Here is a 20,905-nt window from a genome sequence, read left to right as displayed (position 1 = left end):
CTCTGAAGAGGGCAGGAGTGGGTTTTTTGCTTCCTTCTTCCTCATTTGGATTAGAAGTCAAGTCATCTAGATGCCAGGCCACTTGCGTTCAATATTCCTGGCACCGAGGATTCATGTGACATGATGCAGAGAGGCACACGTTGCATGGTGTGTGCAGAAGGGAGGAAGGAGGGCTCCCTTCACCCAGCCCTGAGGTAGTGTGCAGTGAGCACCCATGGCTATGGGGAAAGTGGGATGGGCCAGGTTCTGAAGAGAACACAGGTGCTTACAAGCCTCGTCCACGAAGGGACTCAGTATAAACAGTGGGAGAGTGTTTCCAGCCTGGGTTTTCTCTTAAACCTGAAGATTGAGGATAATTGAGGGGACAGGGAATAAGTGTGTTTTGTTCCTATTTAAGAGGAATTTAGAGTCAGACAAACTCCAGTTTTAATTTAGGCCCCACTCATTATTGGTTTAATTATAGAAGAGCCACTTAGCTTTTCTGATTTTCAGATTCATCACCAGTAAATTGAATATAAGGTTTTTGTGAGAATTTTAAATAAAATAATAGAGGTAAAACACCTAGCACAATACCTGGCATTTGTTAGATGCCCAAATTAGTCTGCATCACTGCTAGTGTGTTCCCCTTCGTTTACTGAATTTTTTCGGTGTCTTCATTCAGCAGAATATTGAGCACTTAACTATGTTCCAGACACTACACAGGGCATGAGCTAAAGGAAAACATGCTTGTTGCCCTCAGTCAGATGAGCAGTGCCTCATTAAAGCTCAGCATAATAGAAACAGTGCCAGTGGCATGTGTGCAGATGAGCCATCCTTTTCAAAGTGGAGAGGCCAGGAAGGCTCCCAGGAGAAGGGGATGTTCGAGCTGATTACTTTTCAGTCTGGTGAAAAGGAAAAGGCTCTAGGGAGTGGCACTTGCAAAGACATGAAGGTCTGAGATAGTGCGATGCCCAAGAGGAGCCACAAGTGGGGTATTTTTCTGACAGACCAGTGACATTTTGTCTCAGCCCTTTTCTCTAGTCACTTGGGCATGTCTGTCAGCTTACGTTGGTAGGGCAAGCCGTGGGGACTCGTGAGGACTTGGTGAGTTGGGACCATGAACCTGCTGAGTGTACACAATGCACACATGTGCGTGGTCTCGTAAAGCCCACAGCAGACTTTGACTCTTCCCTTGTGTCTGCTTCTCTACCATAAGCGCACACTGTGTGATTGTCCCCTGCACAGTATTTCCGTAGTTTGGACTCAGTGGAGGGCCGTTTTCTGTCTCCTTAATATGAGGTCACTGACATCAAAATCTAGTTTTAGAACTTAGGCTGTTTTTAGCCCACTGTCATTTTGAATATTGGCAGTAATGAGTTGTGGTTTTTGTACTCTCTCTCCTTGAGAAAGAATCCACATAGGTCAGCCTTTGCAGGAAAAGAGGGTGATGTCATGTGACTTCAGCAGGTTTTCTGTTGGTAGACAACACCAACAGTTCCTATAGATGTAGACAGGAATCGTGGATCTTCCTTGGCCATTAGTCTCTTATCGAAATACAAGGACCTCTCTCCGTTGAAGTCTGTGTTTTAGAAGTAGCTTGAGCAAAAACATTCTCTGCTAATTCTTTCCCTCTAGCCATTGCAAAAACACTTCCTCGGGAAGGATGCCAGGATTCCATTCACAATTATCCCAGATGAATGACTTCTTATAGAAGGGGTCTTATTTTTTCCCCTTTGGATGCTGTCATTTGTGAAAACTGGAGATTATTTTGTGACTTTGATTTAGAAAGTAAGTGACCATGCTTAACAAACTGTTTGGAACTCAGAATTACTGGCTGGTTCAGAGGTTTTGCCTTAGGGGATACACTGAGTGAGGGAGCATCTGAGACAAGCCCTCCCTCCGAGATCAACCCCAACTGATACCTGGGCTTTGATATAAAGAAAGCTCTCCTCCTTCTTCCTCCATATTAGACACCCTGAACTCTTCTGTCCCACTCTGTCTGCTGGAAATGAGGTCACTTGAAGTAAAAAATAATGTTGTCTAGTTCCATTTCGTTTCTACTTTTTCCCACCAACACCTGGCATGGGATTTAAGCCTATATAGTTGGCAAGACGCTTGAAGAGACGAGATCACTGTCTCAGCATCTGAGCAAGCAGCAGAGGTCAGCCCGGGAATTCTCTGCTTGTATCTCAATTTGTCACACTTAACTATAAAAAAGCAGGCCATGCCAAGGGCGACTGAGAGTTGGTCAGGGACTCGTAGATGTAAAATCTGTTTCTTCAGTGACCTTTGATCTTTCAGAATTTTGAATATTGGCAGAATTTTGAACATTGGTTTTTCTGCCACCCCGGGCTTGCCTTATTCTAAACCACGCCAGGGTTAGGCGAGGGAAGGAGGCCACTCAGTGAAGTGGATGGTGACACAGATGTATTTTGCTTTGGAGAGAGAGGAAAGAGCTCCCTGAGGGAGTGAGACATGTGAGCAGACTCACTGGTGGAGTGAGCCTGCGTCCTTGACGTGGCCGGCTTTGATCAAGGGTAGCGGGAGGACCACTGGAGGCCCCCGGGAATCTAGCGCTTTTCTTTCAGGGTCCTAAGTGACAGCCATGGCTGGGCGCCCAGGAAGAACTGAGGGGGCCTCTGTTGCATGGTGTCTCTCCTCGCGGGACCATAACATTCCCTGTGGCTTCTCTCCCTTTCAGGCTGACGAACTTCAAGGATGCAGCCACTACTACTGGAGGTGCGTGGCACCTTTTCCGAGTTGGGCCGTGAGGCCACGTGGCCATGATGTGGTGGGCCCCTCATGGCCTCAGCAGGAACAGAGCACTACAGTATTGGCCTCCGCCAGGGAAACAGCTTCAAGCAGAGTGGCCCCTCAGGCACAGTGCCCACCCCGCCACTGGAGAGGCCCTCGGAGGGCAAAGCCTGGGCTCAGGCCCATCAGCAGGTGAAGCCAATCTGGAAGCTGGAGAGGAAGCACGTGGGGACACTTTCAGCAGGGTTGGGCCCAGGTCTCTCGGGGGTCCCACCCCAGCCAGCGTACTTCTTTTGCCCCAGCGCTTTATGTAGCTCGGGGCGCACGGCCGTTATTGCAGGCCACAGCAGCTCCTGCTATCTGCACACCCTCCCAGACCTGTTTGGCGGCACCCTCCTGTACCGCCGCTCTGGCTGCAGGCACAAACCCTACCAGCAACTGGAGTCTTTCTGCTTGCGCTCGAGCCTGCCCGAGAAAAGACCTTTTTCTCTCCCTCAGAAGAGCCTCCCTGTCAGACTCACTGCCAACGAGGCCCCTTCTTACGCAGTCTCCCCCATGGCTCAGCCCGTGGCATCCTCATCGACAGATCCATACCTCTCACTGGGAGCGGCTGGGGAAAACCCTTCGGGGAAGAGCCTGGCCTCTGCCATCTCAGGGAAGATCCCATCTCCACTCTCCTCCTCGTCCTCCTACAAGCCCATGCTGAATAACAACTCCTTCATGCGGCCAAATAGCACTAAAGTGCCTTTATCGCAGGCCACGGAGGGCCTGAAGCCAGTATCCTCACCCAAGATCCATCTTGTCTCCTGGCATCATTCGGGTGGCACTGGAGACTGTGCACCGCAGCCTTTTGAACACAGGGTCCCCAAGAGCACTGGCACTGTCCTAGATGATGCCCCTGCCTCTAGCACGCTGTCTGCCCCCGGCTCCTTACACACACCCACCACCAGTGTTGCCTCTTCCCAGTATAACCGGAGTAACTTAGCCACGAGAGCAGAGCCACATCCCTGTGGCCTGGATGCCGACTTTGTTTCTCAGGCTCTGACTAAGGAGGTTCGGTTCACTGAGGCCGTGAGGAAGTTGACTGCGAGAGGCTTTGAGAAGAAGCCAAGGCACGGCTGCCAGTTTGAACAGTCTTGTTTCACGAACCCCAGCTTGCAGTGTGACCTGCTCAACAGGAACAGGCGGTGGGAAGCTCCCCCGGTAAGCCAGCCGGCCCCTCAGGAGGAGGCCAGAGCAGACAGCAGCATCCTCGCTAGAGTCCCGGACACGTTGGAGTTGGACAGCACAGTCTTCTGCACCAAACGCATCAGCATTCACCTCCTCGCCTCACATGCTGGTGCGCTCAGCCACAGCCCTGCCGGTGGGGCTGCGACGGACCCCCCACCACTTGGAGAAGACAAGACTCTCATTCTGCCTCCTTCCCCTCAGCCCCTTGGTGTAGCCGATGTGGCCACCCGTCTCTCTTCCATCCATCTGGACCAGCCTGGGACGGAGGGACCTAAGGAAGCCAGGGAGCTGGACTCAGCTGCTAGAGATATCAGGTAAGTTGGAGAACGTATTTGATTGATTTAGAACAGAAGAATGTATACACCGTAATTTAATGACACTGACCCTATGTCTCTGAAGATGGTTTTATTTTTTGGCTGCCCTAGAATTTTGTTTTTCACTTTAGGGCAGAGGTTAGACCAATACTGGCAAATTAGACCAGTATGTGGGCCAAATCTTGCCCTCTGTCTGCTTTTATAAATACAGTTTTGTTGAAACACAGCCTCGCCCATTCATGAACTGCTGTGTATGGCTGCTTTCCTGTTACAACGGTAGGTGTGAGTAGTTTCAGCAAACTGTATGGCCCAGAAAACTGAAAAGATTTACTGTCTGGTCCTTCAGAGGAAGAGCTTGCTTTAGGTTAAAACCAGGGAGAAATAATATCAAACATCATGTGTTGGGGCCTGTGACCTTTCTACTTAATTCCAAACCAGATCAGGCTGTCTGCCATTCCTGATATGACAGCCATTTTAGAGTTAGGGCATACACACATTTGACTTCTTCTCTCGCTCCTTGTTACTTCCCTGGAACCTTGGTCCACCAAGGCCTTGTTGTGAATTCCTAGAAGTCTAGCGACCTTTGAAGTCAATCACCAGGCACTCATTGATGGTGTTTTGTATGTGGAATTGTGTACTATGTGCTATGAGGGACTTCAGACAAGACAGGAGACAGAGTACCTCTCTACACCATAGGGGCTGTGGGCTTGAGGGACTGTGGCTAGACCTAAGCTCTGAGGGCAAGAGAAATAAGCAAGAGACAGCAGGTTGGTGAGTGGAGAGAAACACTGGGAGATGATGAAGGAATGAAAATCTAATTGTGACCTCTCTCACGGACTGGGCTGGGGCGTGATTCTTTCTTACAGTTCAGCTACAGACCTCCAGGTCGACCTGGGTGAGACTGAAGATCTAGAAGAAGAGCTAATAGATAGTTTGGAAGACTGCTGCAGCCATGATGAGAACGAAGAGGAGGGTGAGTAAGGGACCCTCTTACCTCCATCTGGCAAGTGGTCACCACCCACAAGGGAAGGGGGCTGACAGTTGGGTACTAGGTCCTTGACTCCGTTTATCACCTACACTAATCATTTGCCTCGTGGGTCTGAGGGTGGCAGTGGCTTCTGGGGAATTGGTTTCCTAGCCCTCCCATCCCATCCCCTTGCTTTCTCTGTGTTGCTGCCAAGCTCACAGAAGGCCATGCAGGGCAGCAGGGCGGTGTTCGTGGCTCTGCAGGAAGGCTGAGCCAACATGTCCAGGGAAGAGCTGCCGGGGCGTGGGGAGTTCGTATAGCAGCCTCTCCTAGTGAAACTTGTCTCTTCTTCGCCCCCAGGAGACTCAGAGTGCTCCTCGTTCAGTGCTGTCTCTACCAGCGAGTCGGTGGCAATGATCTCTCGGTGAGTATTGTATTGACCATTGGCAGAGGCTCATTTCTATCTCTTTAAGATTATAAGGGGATGAATCACCTACGTCATTAATGGCCCTGTGAACTGTAACTCATTTTTACCTGAGTTTTACATCTAGGACTTTAGTTTTCAAACAAGGACCAATGGAAGGGACCAGAAGCATATTTATCATTGGGCTTCAAAATAGTACCATGTTTCTTAGGCTACAGTTTGGTCTTAATTTTGAGAAATTGTGCAAGTAAAAAGAAAATGATTTCAAGAAGTGCTTAGAAAATTGGAGCACCTGGGGGGCACCTGGGTGGCTTAGTCGGTTAAGCATCCGCCTTTCGCTTAGGTCATGATCTCGCAGTTCGTGGGTTCGAGCCCCGCGTCGGGCTCTGTGCTGACTGCCAGCTCAGAGCCTGGAGCCTATTTCAGAGTCTGTGTCTCCCTCTCTCTCTGACCTTCTCCTGCTCATGCTGTCTCTGTCTCTCTCTCCTAGAAATAAATAAAAAAAGAAAAAAAAGAAAATTGGAGCACCTGGGTGGCTCAGTCAGTTAGTGTCTGACTCTTGATTTCAGCTCAGGTCATGATCTCATGGTCGTGGGATCGAGCCCTGAGTTTGTCTCCATGCTGATCGTGGAGCCTGCTTAAGATTCTCCCTCTCCCTCTGTCCCTCCCCCCATACACACGTGTTCTCTCTCTCTCTTTCTCTGTTTCTCCCCCCACAAAAGACAAAATTTTCTGCCTTAAATCTAGGTTATTTTATTGACTGCCCTTGGTGGAGTCTGAGCAATATCCACGTCTAACTAGGAAACCAAAAAGTCAGTCTCTTCACGTAGGCTTTTCTTTTATAAAACTGGTTGTTGGAGGGTGCTGCGTGACTGAGATGGGGGGGTCCGGGAAAGGAAGGGTGCAGGACTGTGAGGAAGTTATTATAAATGAGGGCAGTCCTTGTGCTGAAGGTCTTCAGAGTACTTGCTAAAGGGTCATGTACGCCACCTTTCTGGGTAGAAAGTTAACACTTTCAACATAACCTTGTTCTCCTCACCACTTCCAACCCTGCCTCATTACATTGTTTTATTAAGTATTTTAAAGAACTACCCCCCTCCGCAAAGTACTAAACATTAGAGTGTTCTTTTTAAAAAAAAATTTTTTTTTAATGTTTTATTTATTTCTGAGAGAGAGACAGCATGAGGAGGGGAGGGTCAGAGAGAAAGGGAAACACAGAATCTGAAGCAGGCTTCAGGCTCCAAGCTGTCAGCCCAGAGCCCAAGCTTTGCGGGGCTCAAGCCCACAAGCTGTGAGATCCTGACCTGAGCCGAAGTTGGCCACCCAACTGACTGAACCACCCAGGTACCCCTTAAAAATTTTTTTTAATGTTAATTTAATTTTGAGAGAGACAGAGCATGAGTGGAGGAAGGGCAGAGGGAAAGGGAGACACAGAATCCAAAACAGGCTCCAGGCTCTGAGCTGTCAGCACAGAGCCCAATGCGGGGCTCAAACCCATGAACTGTGAGATCATGACCTGAGCTGAAGTCGGATGCTCAACCAGCTGAGCCACCCAGGCGCCCCAAGAGAAGGATATTTAACGCGATTGACTTGGAGTCCCACCTTTTCCATTTGTCATCAGGCCTACTTTGAGACAGATGCACAGCCCTTTCTCTAACCTTCCTGAATTATATGATAAAATTCACAAAAATTGTTTGCTCATAATTTGTTCACTGGTTAACTTCTACAAGATATACAGACCTTCTTACCTATACAAGGCTTAAAACATGGATTTTCAAACAAATAGAGGTTGATGAATTGCAAACCACTTTGCATATTCAGGATGACTAAATCAGAAATACTTTGGGATTGCTAAAATCATTTCCGAATTGTGAGAGATTTATATATTAAGTTGACAGTTATAGAAAGGTCATTGAAGACACTATCTCTGTTTCTCTACCTGGCAATAGTTAGTTTATTGCCTTTTCTGTTTCATATTCTAAGAATCACTTAATTTTTTAAAAATGTCCTTTTATTTATTCTGAGAGCAAGAGAGTACGAGTTGGTGGAGGAGCAGAGAGAGAGGAGAAGGAGAGAACCCCAAGGAGGCTTTGTACTGTTAGTGCAGAGTACACCGTGGGGCCCTATCCCACGAACCGCGAGACCATGAAATCAAGAGTCAGATGCCCAGCTGACTTAGCCAACTGCCACAAGAATCACTTAAAAAAACTTTTTTTAAAATGTTTATTTATTTTTGAGAGAGAGAGAGAGAGGCAGACTGCAAGTGGGGGAGAAGCAGACAGAGCGGGAGAGACAGAGTCGGAAGCAGCTTCTTTGAGCTCCAGACTCAAAACCACAGACCCACAAACCACGACCCGAGCCAAAGTCAGACACTTAACCAGCTGAGCCAGTCAGGTGCTCCAGGAACCACTTAATTTTAGAGCTGGAGGTCATTAAGTCCAGTTTCTCTCTCTCTTTTTAATGTTTATTTTTGAGAGAGAGAGAAAGACAGAGTGCAAGGAGGAGAGGGGCAGAAAGAAAAGGAGGACACGGAAGCCGAAGCAGGCTCTAGGCTCTGAGTTGTCAGCACAGAGCCCAACACAGGGCTTGAACCCATGAACTCTGAGATCATGACCTGAGCCAAAGTCAGATGCTTAACCTGCTGAGCCACTCAGGTGCCCCTCCAGTCTCTTTTTTTTAGATGTGAATATTGAGGACCAGAGAAGTAACTATTGTAGCATCATAGTTTACTGCTAGACCAGAAGCCAGGCCTCTTGACAATGGTAAATCCAGTACTTTTGAGAGGCAGCTAACAAAGAGTATCTGTCTTTTTTTTTTTAAATTAAACTTTTGATTTTGAGACAATTATGGATTCACATGCAGTTGTAAGAAATAATACAGAGAGATCCCCTGAAGTCTTTGCTCAGTTTTCCCCAGTGGTAATATTTGGCAAAGCTGTCACCATAGAGTACAACCAAGATATTAACCTTAGTGAAGGTACAAGTGCCTCCATCACTGCAGAAGTCCCTCCTGTTGCCCTAATAGCAGACCTCCCTCCCTCTTATGCCTGTTTCCTCCTTAATGCTTCGCAACCACTAATTTGTTCTATAACTTGTTCATTTCAAGAGTATCATAAAAATAAGATGATTACCACATGTAACTTTTTGGGATGGGCTTTTTTTTTTAAACTCCGCATCTTCTCTGCAGATAGCTGGGTTGTTGCATGCATCAAGGTTGTTCATTCCCTTTTATTGCTGAGTGGTGTTCCGTGGTGAGAATGTGCCACAGTACGTTTACCTGTTGAAGGATATTTACACTTGGGTTATTTCCAGTTTGGGCTGTTAGGAATAAAGCTGCTGTAAACCGTCACGTACACATATTTTTAAATTACTTATTTATTTTAAGCATGTTTATTTGTTGGGGCACCTGGGTTTTCAACAATCCTAAATTCCGATACTCAGTAAGTTCAAAGCCTTTCAGGTAGAATAGTTTGGAAATGAGGAATTAAGAGTTGAATTCATTGGCATTATTTCATTGAGAATTAGTATTTAACTCGCCCATTAACTTTCCTTAAAAATCCTTAAGATTTAAAACACTGAAGTGTCTTACATCTAAGTGCCGATTTCTGGTGAGCTGTAAAAGAACAAGTAGAATGGCTCTTTAGAAGCTAAAGGTTAATCTTAAATAGTAATGTTTGTGGATCATACCAACTCAGCAGAGAGAATAATACCTTTTTTCCATCCCTGATGCTATTTAAGGAAATGATCTGGGTGTGTCAGCTTGCACCAGTACATGGTTGAGGTGTTGGTGTGTTGGAGACCCCTTGAGGGAGCCCGGGCGGTCTTGGTCTACTGCTGTGGCAGCAGCAGCAGGGACTCGATGGCCCACTGCCCCACAGTCCCAGACCTGTGATACTTTACTGTTACATAAAAATCCGATGCTGCAAATCATTTCCAAAATGATTTGAAAAGCATTAATTATCTGTGTATCTTCAGACTTAACCTACATATAAAATGAGTTAGAAGTATCACTCTTACTTTTCTTTCTTTGGCTTTTTTTTTTTTCTTCCTTTTTCTTTTTCAAACTCTCTATTCCTCTTCTTAGTTCTTTCCTGCTCTTCCTCCTTTTTAATTATTCATATCAACTTTTTTTTTTCTCCTCTTCGTCTCTATGTAGCATATGCCTATGACTCATTACCCAGACTCATTACCCTCTCTCAGAGCCACTCTTTTCAGGGGCTTCCCCTGTCTGTGACCTGTTGCGGAAATTTTTTAGCTGTGTCACAGAAGGAAGTATTGGAAAATCTGGTCTTTAGGTGACATTTAATAGTGTGGCTGTATATGGGTCAGCCCTAGCACTTTATGGATTATTATTTGCAAAATAACTACTGAGCACTTGTCTTTGTAGAATCACAATTTAAAAGACAGCATTTCCAGGGCACCTGGGTGGCTCAGTCTGTCAAGCGCCTGACTCTTGATTTTGGCTCAGGTCATGATCTCACAGTTTGTGAGATTGAGCCTTGCATTGGGCTGTGTGCCTCAAGCACAGAGTCTGCTTGGGATTCTCTCTTTCTCTCTCTCTGCCTCTCCTCTGCACGTGCTCTCTCGCTCTCAAAAAGACAGCACCCCGAAAGAAATGATATGTCATGGTAACAGCGCTTCAGGATTGTGGCCTTCCCTTTCTCTACCACGTGTCTGTTTTTCATCCTAGGAGTTGTGCCGAGATTCTGACCAAACCCCTTTCCAATGAGAAAGTTGTCCGACCAGCCCTCATCTACAGTCTCTTTCCCAATGTGCCCCCTACCATCTATTTTGGCACCCGGGATGAGAGAGGTAAACCTGGCCAAGTGGCTAAGTCCATAAGTACCCTCAGGAAAAGGATGCTGGCAGAGTTGGGAGGAGGTGGCGATAAGGTGGAAAGGGTTTTCCAGAATGGCTTTTTTGGCACTCGGTTCCCCACCTGGTTCACCAGTCCAACACGGGAACCTTTCCTTGTCTGTCCCTGAGCCTACCCTTGTCAGCCTCGTGATCTCATGCCCCATTCTTGCCCTCTAGCCTTGTTTCTTCTCCCTTGTAGTCTCCCTCCTTTCTGTGTTCCTCAACCCCGTGCAGTCCCCCTTTCTCCCACAAAGGAGGCTCCTTTGAAACTCCGGCTTGGAGCAGTGCTTAGTGGCTTGTCTACCTAGGTTAGGTTGAGCAACAGTGCAACCTTACCCCTCGTCTCTTTCTGACTCTTGTGCTCTTCTTCACTCCCATCCCCTTTCCCTAGTGGAGAAGCTTCCCTGGGAGCAGAGGAAGCTACTCAGGTGGAAGATGAGCACAGTGACCCCCAACATTGTCAAGCAGACCATTGGACGGTCCCATTTCAAAATCAGCAAAAGTGAGTCACCTGCCTTACTGCGAGCCTGTCCTCTGCCCCAACAGATGGTCTTGGGTAAGAGGAGAGGAGCCCTCGATGCCTTCTGATACGTGGGGACCCTGTCCTGAAGTTTCCACCCTCAGAGGAAGACATTGCTCTGAACTCCCTCTGGGCTGGAGCCTGTTCCTCAAAATTAGAAGACAAGGAGCCGTTGTTCTATTCCTGACCCCAGAGCCTCGTGCAGGACGGCTCCATGGCGACTCTCAGAATACTGGGTCTGGGAGCTGTGCCCAGGCCCAGTGGTATTTCTGGACCTCTGAGCCTCTCTGTCCCAAGGACTGAGCTGCTAGTCCAACTGACTCCCTGATGTGCCCTCTGTAGGAAACGATGACTGGCTGGGCTGCTGGGGTCATCACATGAAGTCTCCTAGTTTCCGATCCATTCGGGAGCATCAGAAGGTAGAGGTCCTTTCTGGGGAGCAGGTGGGAGGAGGTTGGTATTGGGAGCGAGGAAAGAGGGAGGTGGCCGTGGAGAAGCCAGGAAGGTGTATGGAGGAGTGGAGGCCGTGCCGGAGGAGGGGCACTGGGACCCCTTGCAGACCACACACCTCTGGCGGGACAGGGGCGGTGTTCTGGGCAGTTGCAGCCTCCCAGAGACGCCTTTCCCCCTGCGTGTCACCTCCACTCCCCCAAGCTGAATGTGCGTAAAGAGGACGCTGGTCTTGTGTTGCAACAAAGGAGTCTCTTGCCCCCAGACTTAATGAAGGCCAGGTGCTTTCCTATCTTTGTCCTCCAGGCTGTCATGGCAAAGGACTTGAGACAGGTTTTTCTTTGCACTTGTTGTATGGCTGTTCCTGGACTATTGACTCCTCGAGAGCACTACATTTTGGTGTGTTTTGGTTGTGCTTTCATCATCTTTTGGTGAGTGCTCAGCAACTAAGTACTCAAGTACTCATGTAACTGAGTACTTGCCATCAGATGGTGATGGTAAGGTGGATCAAGGGCTCATGGTATCACTAAAGAAGTTGGAACGGCACTGGGAGTCTTGCTCTCTTCCTCGTGGCCTCACCGGGGCCATCCCCCTGCTCTCACACTTTGTCCCTTCTGTAGCTAAACCACTTCCCAGGTTCGTTCCAGATTGGGCGAAAGGACCGACTGTGGCGGAACCTGTCTCGCATGCAGAGCCGCTTTGGCAAGAAGGAGTTCAGCTTCTTCCCGCAGTCGTTCATCCTGCCTCAGGATGCCAAACTCCTGCGCAAAGCCTGGGAGAGCAGCAGCCGCCAGAAGTGGATTGTTAAGCCGGTGAGTGGATCGCTGTGGCTGGTAGGAGACAGTGGGGAACAATGGTGTGTTGGGCCGGGAGCACATCTTGTCTCCTTTCCACTTGACTTCTAGCCGGCGTCAGCTCGGGGCATCGGCATCCAGGTCATTCACAAGTGGAGTCAGCTCCCCAAGCGAAGGCCTCTCCTGGTCCAGAGGTGAGTCTGTCTCCAGCTCACATCCCGCTCCCCATTCTCCTGTCTCCTCTGCCGGGACATTCCTTGTTTATAGTGTTCTTCTGTCCTGTGTCCTCCTAGCCAAAGACCTCCCGCGCCAACTGTTTTAAGGTCTTTATCCCAGGGACTGTTTGCTAGCTTTTGCCATTTTACCCTCTGGGCCCTGTCTCATCGGTCCTGTCCCTGAAGCTGGCGTTTCCTCTTGTAGGTATCTACACAAACCCTACCTCATCAGCGGCAGCAAGTTTGATCTGCGCATTTATGTTTACGTCACCTCCTATGATCCTCTGCGGATTTACCTCTTTTCAGATGGACTCGTCCGCTTTGCCAGTTGCAAGTATGTGGTAGTGGTGAGGCCTCGCTCTGACCACTCTGGTGGGTTGTTTTCCTGAAAGAGAGGAAACACTGGAGGATGCTGAGCAGAGAAAACATGGTTTGGTAGTTTGGGTTAGCAAAAGAGAAGGAGGGGGTTATTTGGAAAACTGAGTCTTCCTTTCTCTTGTGTGTCTCCTTTTACATGGAACACTTTACTTTGGACACTTTCGGTCACCAAATGTGTGGGGCTTTTTCCCCACATGAGGCAGTTCTCTGTGACACTGGCTGGGTGTCCTGCAGTTTAATTCCTGCCACTGTCCAGCCCCCAGAGCATCCAGTCCCCAGGTCGGGACTTATTCTCACAAGATTACCCCTTCCTCCTGCTTCGGACACCAGTCATGAGTCCACATGCCCCCTGTACATCTGACGACCAGTCTGCTGTTGTTAGTCAGAGGTTCCCGCTACCTCTTCGCAGGTTCCGTTAATTTGCCAGAGCAGCTTACCATAAAAGGAGATGATAAAGTTTGCTTACAGACTAATATCCCGATGGAAGAGACAAAGCAAGGTGTCAGAGGAGACAAGGCAACAGAGCTTCCCTGCCCTCTCTGGACAGCGCTCTCCCAGCACGCCCATGTGCTCACCCACCTGGAACCTGAACCCCTCACTTTGGGGGTTTTATGGAGGCTTCACCACGTACACATGATAAATCATTCATTCTGTTTTAGTCTTTCTCCCTCTTAAGAGAATGGGGGGTGGGACCGAAAATTTCAAGCTTCTAATCATGGCTTGGTCTGTCTGGCGATCAGACCCTATCCAGGAACCCACCCAAAGTCACCTCATTAGAACAAAAGACACTCCTGTCGCCCAAGAAATTATAAGGATTTCAAGAGATGTGTGTCAGGAACTGGGGTCAAAGACCAAATATGAGAACAAAAGATGATTCTAGTGCTCTTATCACTTATTCATAAGGGTTTTGGTAGCTCTGTGCCCGGAACTAGGGTCAGGGACACAGAGGTCAGTTTGCTATTCTAAATCGCATTGTCACATGGGTACTAGGACATGAGAAGGTTCTCTACCTCACTGAACGTGGGGTGGGTCTTCCTATAGGACTGAGGAAGGGAATGAAGGAGAGGAGTCCCATGTCCCCTGTTCTGTGCTTCTCTTCCACTTGGCTCTTCATCTGTATCCTTTGTCATCTCCTTTTGTAAGAAACTAGTCAATACAAGTAAACTATTTTCCTGAGTTTTGTGAGTTGCTCATGATAAAAGAGCTGTGGTATTCTAGAAACCTTACCAATAGATCCACTTCTCAGACTCGTGCATCTGAAAAGATCTGTCCACTTGTCCTTTATCTCCTCAGGATTTGGAAAAATGTTCGGACCCTTGTCTACCTGCCATCTCCCTGCCTTACCTCTGTTTCACCTTTCTCCTCACTTCCAGGTATTCCCCTTCCATGAAGAGCCTTGGCAACAAGTTCATGCACCTCACCAACTACAGCGTCAATAAAAAGAATGCTGAGTACCAGGCCAATGCCGATGAAACAGCCTGCCAGGGCCACAAATGGTACCCAAGCTGGGTTGCCGTCAAATGGAGGCCTTTGGGGAGGTTCAGGGGAATGGTGAGCGGAGTATTGATGTAAAGCCCAAAGGTTATAAACTCGGGGCAGTTCAGAATTGGTCTGTTTGCATCTACATTCCTCTCTTTCTTAGTTGAAAACCTCCAAAGAAGAGATGTGGAGAAAACATCTTTGGGCATCTTACTCCTTCTTCTTTCTCTTCTTGATCACTCATTCATTGAATATAACCCCACGTACGCCCCCCCCCCCCACCCTTGCAGGGCACTGAAGGCTTTATGGAACTACCTGAGCCAGAAGGGAATCAATAGCGATGCCATCTGGGAGAAGATAAAGGATGTTGTTGTCAAAACCATCATCTCGTGAGTCACACTGCCACCCTGGGTGCGGCTCCTGCCACTGGGTCCCCTTTTCTCATGGGCCTCCACACTGCCGTGTCCCGGACACTGACCACGCCATGTGTCAGTTTCTGAGGCCAGGCAGTAGGAGGGAGTGGGTAGAGTTCTGCTCTCCTACTAGACCTCCTCTCCAGAAGCTGGCTCCAGATCACAGACATCTCTTGGGAGCTGCTTTTCCTGGGTTACTTCTCTTCTGCCATCTCTGGGCAACTCCCCTGGCAGGGCGGCCCCGGGGAGGGCCCTCTGGGAAGAGTTGAGCTGAATATTTCCCTGTGACCAGGTCAGAACCCTATGTGACCAGTCTGCTAAAGATGTATGTGCGGCGGCCCTACAGCTGCCACGAGCTCTTTGGTTTTGACATCATGCTGGATGAGAACCTCAAGCCGTGGGTCCTGGAAGTCAACATTTCCCCAAGGTAAGTGGGATTCTCAGGGCACTCAGAGGAGAACTCTTCCTGTATCCTTGCGCTCCTCTTCCCGCTCCGCCCCCGTATCTTGCTGACTTTGTGAAGTCCTCTCTTTCACTAGAATTTGTGTTTTCCCATCATGGTCTTTTTTTGTCTCATTCACTCATTCTTTGCCATTATCTCAAGATTCTTTGAGGATGGAGAGAGATTGTTAAAAGTTGTTCTTTTCAACTTGATCCCTACTGCATGCTTTCCCCCTAGCAGACGAAGGTCATGGTCATGAACCACCCTGAGTGAGGTTATTCACTGTCTGTGGGGCAAGAAGTCCTCCATGATGGTGCTCCTGAGTCGAGTCGGGGAGGCAGGGAGTACACGGGGCTAGCCCTAACTTGGGTGCATAATCGGCAACAGTTTTCCTGCTCTTTGAACCCTTTCCCAAAGCCTCCATTCCAACTCTCCACTGGACATCAGCATCAAAGGCCAGATGATCCGTGACCTTCTGAACCTTGCGGGCTTTGTTCTGCCCTGCACAGAGGATATCGTCTCTGGCTCCAGCAGCTCCAGCAGCTCCAGCACCAGGTCAGCTTCCCTGTGTGGCTGTGGCTTGCCAGGCAGCATGACAGCCCCACGGGGACTGAGGCAAGGAGTGGTGTCTGGGCGCCCCCTCCTGCTTGGTCTCCCTTGCAGCTCAGTCTGGTCCCACAGTCTGTCTGCCCACCTCTCCCACGTCAGTACCCCTCAAAAGGATGTTTGGTTATATTGTTCTCAGCTCAGGAATCTTAACAGGGTCTAGGGAATCAGCTTGGAACTCCTCACAGGGACAGTGGAGGCCGCAGCCTCCTTTTCCCAGGTGCCCCTCCCTCACCCTCTCCCCCTGGCTCCTGTGCTCTGACAAATCAATTGTTCATAGGACCTCAAAGTTGGAAGGACCCTTAAGGATCAGTGAATTGAGTCTCCCCTCTGGAATGTGTATGGCTTCTCACTTCCTCCCATAGTGTCCCCTCCTCTGCTCATTGGGTTTCTTCCTCCTGAAGTTCCCCAGTCAGACCTCCCTGTTGTGACCTCACCCATCCATGAGAGCCTAGCTGAAGGCAGCATCTTCATGAAGCCAGCTCTACATGGGCTCCTTCCACCATGGTCCCCCCACCACTCAGAACCACTCTTGAGGGAGGGGAGCTACTATTTAGTTGGTACCTGCTGTGTGTTAGGAGAATCCTATAACTTCTCTCCACAACAACCCCATGGGGTTGGTGTTAAGTATCCTCAGTTTACAGATGAGGAAACTGAAAATCACTGGGATTCAGTAGCCCACCCATGGTTATTCAGCTACAAAGTGGGAGAGCTGGGATTCCAATCCTGATTTGCTAGGAACAAAATTTGCTCTCCCCACCATGCCTTGCAGACTCCTGTTTGGCTCTGTGCTGTGGTTGTCACTTGACACCTGCCGTCTTGTGAGCATTTTGGAGGCCATCTGTGTGTCTCTCAGCAGTAATCATGGTAATATGGATGAGAAAATTGTGGTGCAGGAAGGTCATGTGATTTGCCCAGGATCGCACAGCCAGCAGGGCCGAGCTGGGTACTCAGGAAGTGTCCATCAAATTAGACTGAAGTATACAACTATTCAGGAGTCCTCTTTTTTTTTTTTTTAACCACTAAAATGCAACCTAATGAGGTGCCTTATACTCTTTCAGTTATTCCATGGCACTTGCTCTTTTGACGCTCAGACAGGCATTGCAGTGTGATCTAGTCAAGTAACAAATACCTGTCTTAACTTTGTCTTCTCTTGAGAAGGCTGTGACTCCATCCAGCAAACCAGTTAACCTTGGTGTCCCAGTGAGTCCCCTGACCACGAGTGTCTTCTCCAGTCAAACTAAGGGTCCTGGGATGGATCCTCTCTCCTCATGTCTTCAGGATGTGAAGCTGCTGACCTTACCCTTTGCTTCTTTTCCATCCACTACCTTAGCCTTCCCAGCTCCCCCAGGGACAACTGTCGAATGGCCCCAGAACATTTCACTGCACAGAAGATGAAGAAAGCCTATTATCTAACCCAGAAAATTCCTGATCAGGTAGGAGATTACCCTCGATCCGAGTGCCAACAGAAAGTTTCCTCAGTCAAACATTTGGGACCCTAGGGCGACCAGTTTTCCCTTTTCCTAAGACAGGGTTTCCTAACCTCGGATCTGTGATCTGTTGGTATGCAGAGATCTGCTGGCGTCTCTGTCATTCCAGGAGAGAGTTGATGGCCTCTATCACATGGTCAAGAACCACTGTTCTTAGGAAGATGCTATACTAGCCAGCCCTTGGTGTCAGAGCCATAGATCCTTTGGGATTCTTTCCTTGAGGTGCATTGAGCCCCTAGAGGGTTGATGTCTTCTCAGAGCAGATGAGGGAGCCAGGTATGAGGGTAGCAGACAAAAGCCTGCTACCAAATCGAAGTTGCTGGATTCTGTTCTTGACTCCACCCAGTGAACCTCTTAAAATCTCTGTGCCCCAGAGGCTCCCCTACCTGGATCAAGGGTGTCTTCCCCAGATAGCAAAGCTTAGTAGGCTTGGGAACAGATGAGTGTCAGAGATGACCCACTAGTCAGCCTTGGTGCTGCCTTGGGAGTCCTGGAGCCTAGGGCCTTAGAGCTGTGCTCACTGTCCCCCAGCATCTGGATTCTCTGCCTCCAGCTCACACTCTCTGTCACACCCTCTTCCTCTCCGTTCTTGGGCCTTAGGACTTTTATGCATCTGTGCTGGATGTCCTGACGCCAGATGACGTTCGGATTCTGGTTGAGATGGAGGATGAGTTTTCTCGCCGTGGTCAATTTGAACGGATTTTTCCTTCTCGAATCTCCTCTCGCTATCTGCGCTTTTTTGAGCAGCCACGATATTTCAACATTCTCACCACCCAGTGGGAACAGAAGTACCATGGCAATAAGCTCAAAGGTGATGTGTCCTCCCTGCCCACAGAAGGCCGTGTTTAGTGAGTGATTAAATCCCAGTAGACCAAGAAATGGGCCTCTCTGGCAAGAAGAATTGACCAGTTGATTCCAGCCTCTTAAGTCCCACCCCTGTTCATCTTGTCCTAGGAGTAGACCTGCTTCGGAGTTGGTGCTACAAAGGGTTCCACACAGGAGTCGTCTCTGATTCTGCTCCAATGGTGAGTGACACCATTGTGGAGGAGACAAGTCCAGACAAGTCCCACCTGAACAGTGCAGCGAGGCTTGGATGGAGGTCCAGACCTTCTCACTTCTCTCTTAGGCCCTGTTTCTGTGTCTCATGACCCTTCCCTTCCAAGGGAGTAATGGCCTCTGGGATTCCCTGGGCGCCTTTCTTTCAAGGGTCAAGAGTGCTTTGTAGCCTCAACTTCTTGCCTGAATCTGGAGAGAACAGAGATTTTTGTCCCAGGTGGGCCCATGCCTGAAGGGTAGGGAGGAGGAGAGCCCCATGGTCACTCAGCGCTCTATAGAGCCGGGAGAGAGTCCTGAGACCCCCCCCCCCCGACTTCTGCCTAGCCCTTTTGGCCTCACCGCTTCCTTTGCTTTTAGTGGTCCCTCCCGACATCACTTCTGACTGTCCCAAAGGGTGATGTGGCGCTCAGTGCTTTCAGCAAATCAGAGAATGGCAAGCTGGGGTGAGTGCAGTCTGGGCAAGGGATGGGGGATGGGTATGAGTTCAAGGAGTTTTCTTCTTCTCTTCCCAGATTATGACATCAGCACTCTCCACTCTGGGGTTTGTGGGATATGCAACCACATACGGGGTATGCATATCACGGTAGGCAGCCAGCGTCCTCTGCCTGGTGATTCCCTGTGTGCCCGGCGAAGCTGGGCTGGAGCGTGGGGTTACCTGCAGACGCAGCCCCTCTCAGCTGTGCTCTCTAACTGCGGGCTTCTTGAGTCCTCCTCCCCTCACACATTCACATTTGCACCAAGCTCTCTGACCTTCAGATAAAGGTGTATTTTATGGTTATTTGTATCTTCATATAAGTATGGTCTGTAGCACCATAATGTTTTGAATGCCTAGTCCAGACCCTGAAGGCAAATCTCTTTATTTTTCCCACCTGTTCCTTAAGAAAACACAGCTTCTCCGAGGGAAGCCTACTGCTCTCTGAAGATGGGACCATGCCCAAGCCCAAGAAGACCCAAGCTGGCCTTTCTTCTCTTCCCCGGAAACCCAGTTCCTCCAGGGACAGTGAGGACACCAGCAAAGAGCCCAGCCTCTCCACCCAGATGTTACCTCTGATCAAGTACTCTGGGCAGACTTTGAGACTCTCTGCTTCCCCCACTTCCCAGTCAACCGGTGACTCACTCCTCGCTGCTGTGAGCCCATGACTGGCCTCTCTCCACTAGCCCCTGCCTAGGAGCACCGGTGTTAGCTACCTCATGGGAACTGGCTGGCCGGCCAGCCAGCCTGAGCCCCAGCCCCTTCCTCAAAGTATTTTTTTTTGAAGTGGTTGAATTGCAGAGATGGGTATCTGAAGGGCTGGAGGGGTGGTGGGAATGGGGAGAAGGTGAGGAAGGTTCACTGGCTGGAACCTCATATCAGCAGAGAAGCCACCGATGGCCACTCAGCCTTATAAAGCAGGGTTTGGTTTCTAACTTCAGAGAGCCGTGTGTGGTTTGTGTGATTGAGTTACAGCTCTAGCAGAAAAAACACCCTGAACATATTTGGGCCTGAAGTCCTTTGCCTGTAATTGCGGAGGTCCCTCCAGAGGTGTTCATCTCCTCGGGTCTCCCCCTGCCCCCTCCTCCCTGTGCCGCGTCCTGAGGAGCCACTTTGAGAAACCTTCCAGCTTCCTCAGTAGACAGGCAGGGAGAGGCCATACATGATGAACCCATTTCCTGTCATCCTAGTCTTAAGGGCTTTATTTCTCCCTTCATATATCCACTAGCCAAGTAGCCCTGAGTCCCTCCTGACCTCACATTGCTACCTGTTCAACCTTCTAGACTTCTTTCTCATGAATGTTAGCTCTTCACTGTCTGTGAGGTGAGAGGTCTTGGAGCTTTGTGAATTTCCCATGGCCCCAGTGAAGGAGCCTGGATAATCCCAGTTGCTGTTGTCTGTATCTGCACATCAAAGGATACAACTCAGGCGCAGGAGAGAAGGAGCTGTGATTTTCTCACAACACAAAGGAAGTCTCGGGTTCTTACCTCCTTCACTGTCTGAAGAGTGGGATCTGGCTCACAGGTCACCTGGCGAGCAGAGTCTGGGGGCACGGCAGGTGGCTTGTAGGAGCAGTCACTGTTGTAGGATGGCCTTCTGGTCAGACCGCTGACAAAATTCTTGTACTCTTTGCTGAATCTGCCTCCCTCCCCAGGACTCTGTACACAGCGAGTGTTCAGTGAATATTCACTGAGCGAACTGCATACAAAGAACTCCAACACCTGTACCGGAAGTTCTCCTCTCTCTGCTGGGGCACAGCGATGCCCCGGGGAAGCACGCGGTGGGACAGTGGGTCAGAAAGGTGGTTTTCACTTGAATTATGTTCCTCCTCCGTCCAGAACTTGCTGGTAGCTGCTCACTCCCTCTTGGGACCCGGGGTCCCTTCACTTGAGTTGTCTAGCGGGTGTGCCCAACAAGAAGCCACCTGGCCCCAGGCACTCTGCCTTTATTCGCTCTGAGTTTCATAAAGATGATGACGCTGTTTTGTGGCTCCTGGAGTTCTAAGTGGTGAGTTGGGGTGGAGCCATGGAAAAGTCACTGAGAGGCCTGACTGGGTTCAAGGCCGC

At 49.3% G+C, this 20,905-nt stretch overlaps 1 protein-coding gene across 1 annotated transcript in view; it reads left to right on the top strand.

Annotated features, from left to right (window-relative positions):
- The window catches only part of TTLL4 (tubulin tyrosine ligase like 4), a 33,494-nt gene extending 13,038 nt beyond the window's left edge, over positions 1 to 20,456 (top strand). Inside the window, exons 2-19 of the mRNA XM_039233150.1 lie at positions 2,681 to 4,277; positions 5,144 to 5,250; positions 5,605 to 5,668; positions 10,358 to 10,479; positions 10,916 to 11,026; positions 11,387 to 11,463; positions 12,115 to 12,306; positions 12,400 to 12,482; positions 12,709 to 12,837; positions 14,255 to 14,377; positions 14,651 to 14,749; positions 15,066 to 15,200; positions 15,633 to 15,770; positions 17,155 to 17,257; positions 17,912 to 18,122; positions 18,266 to 18,336; positions 18,725 to 18,810; positions 19,249 to 20,456. Coding sequence (XP_039089081.1) covers positions 2,782 to 4,277; positions 5,144 to 5,250; positions 5,605 to 5,668; positions 10,358 to 10,479; positions 10,916 to 11,026; positions 11,387 to 11,463; positions 12,115 to 12,306; positions 12,400 to 12,482; positions 12,709 to 12,837; positions 14,255 to 14,377; positions 14,651 to 14,749; positions 15,066 to 15,200; positions 15,633 to 15,770; positions 17,155 to 17,257; positions 17,912 to 18,122; positions 18,266 to 18,336; positions 18,725 to 18,810; positions 19,249 to 19,507 — 3,606 coding nt within the window. The 5' untranslated portion in view covers positions 2,681 to 2,781 and the 3' untranslated portion in view covers positions 19,508 to 20,456. The remainder of the gene's footprint in view (positions 1 to 2,680; positions 4,278 to 5,143; positions 5,251 to 5,604; positions 5,669 to 10,357; positions 10,480 to 10,915; positions 11,027 to 11,386; positions 11,464 to 12,114; positions 12,307 to 12,399; positions 12,483 to 12,708; positions 12,838 to 14,254; positions 14,378 to 14,650; positions 14,750 to 15,065; positions 15,201 to 15,632; positions 15,771 to 17,154; positions 17,258 to 17,911; positions 18,123 to 18,265; positions 18,337 to 18,724; positions 18,811 to 19,248) is intronic.
- The last annotated feature ends 449 nt before the right edge of the window (positions 20,457 to 20,905 follow it).

This window comes from Hyaena hyaena, unplaced genomic scaffold, assembly GCF_003009895.1.
Source record: "Hyaena hyaena isolate Hyena2069 unplaced genomic scaffold, ASM300989v1 scaffold_71, whole genome shotgun sequence".
NCBI lineage: Eukaryota > Metazoa > Chordata > Mammalia > Carnivora > Hyaenidae > Hyaena > Hyaena hyaena.
This window is presented reverse-complemented; position numbering and strand designations above follow the sequence as displayed.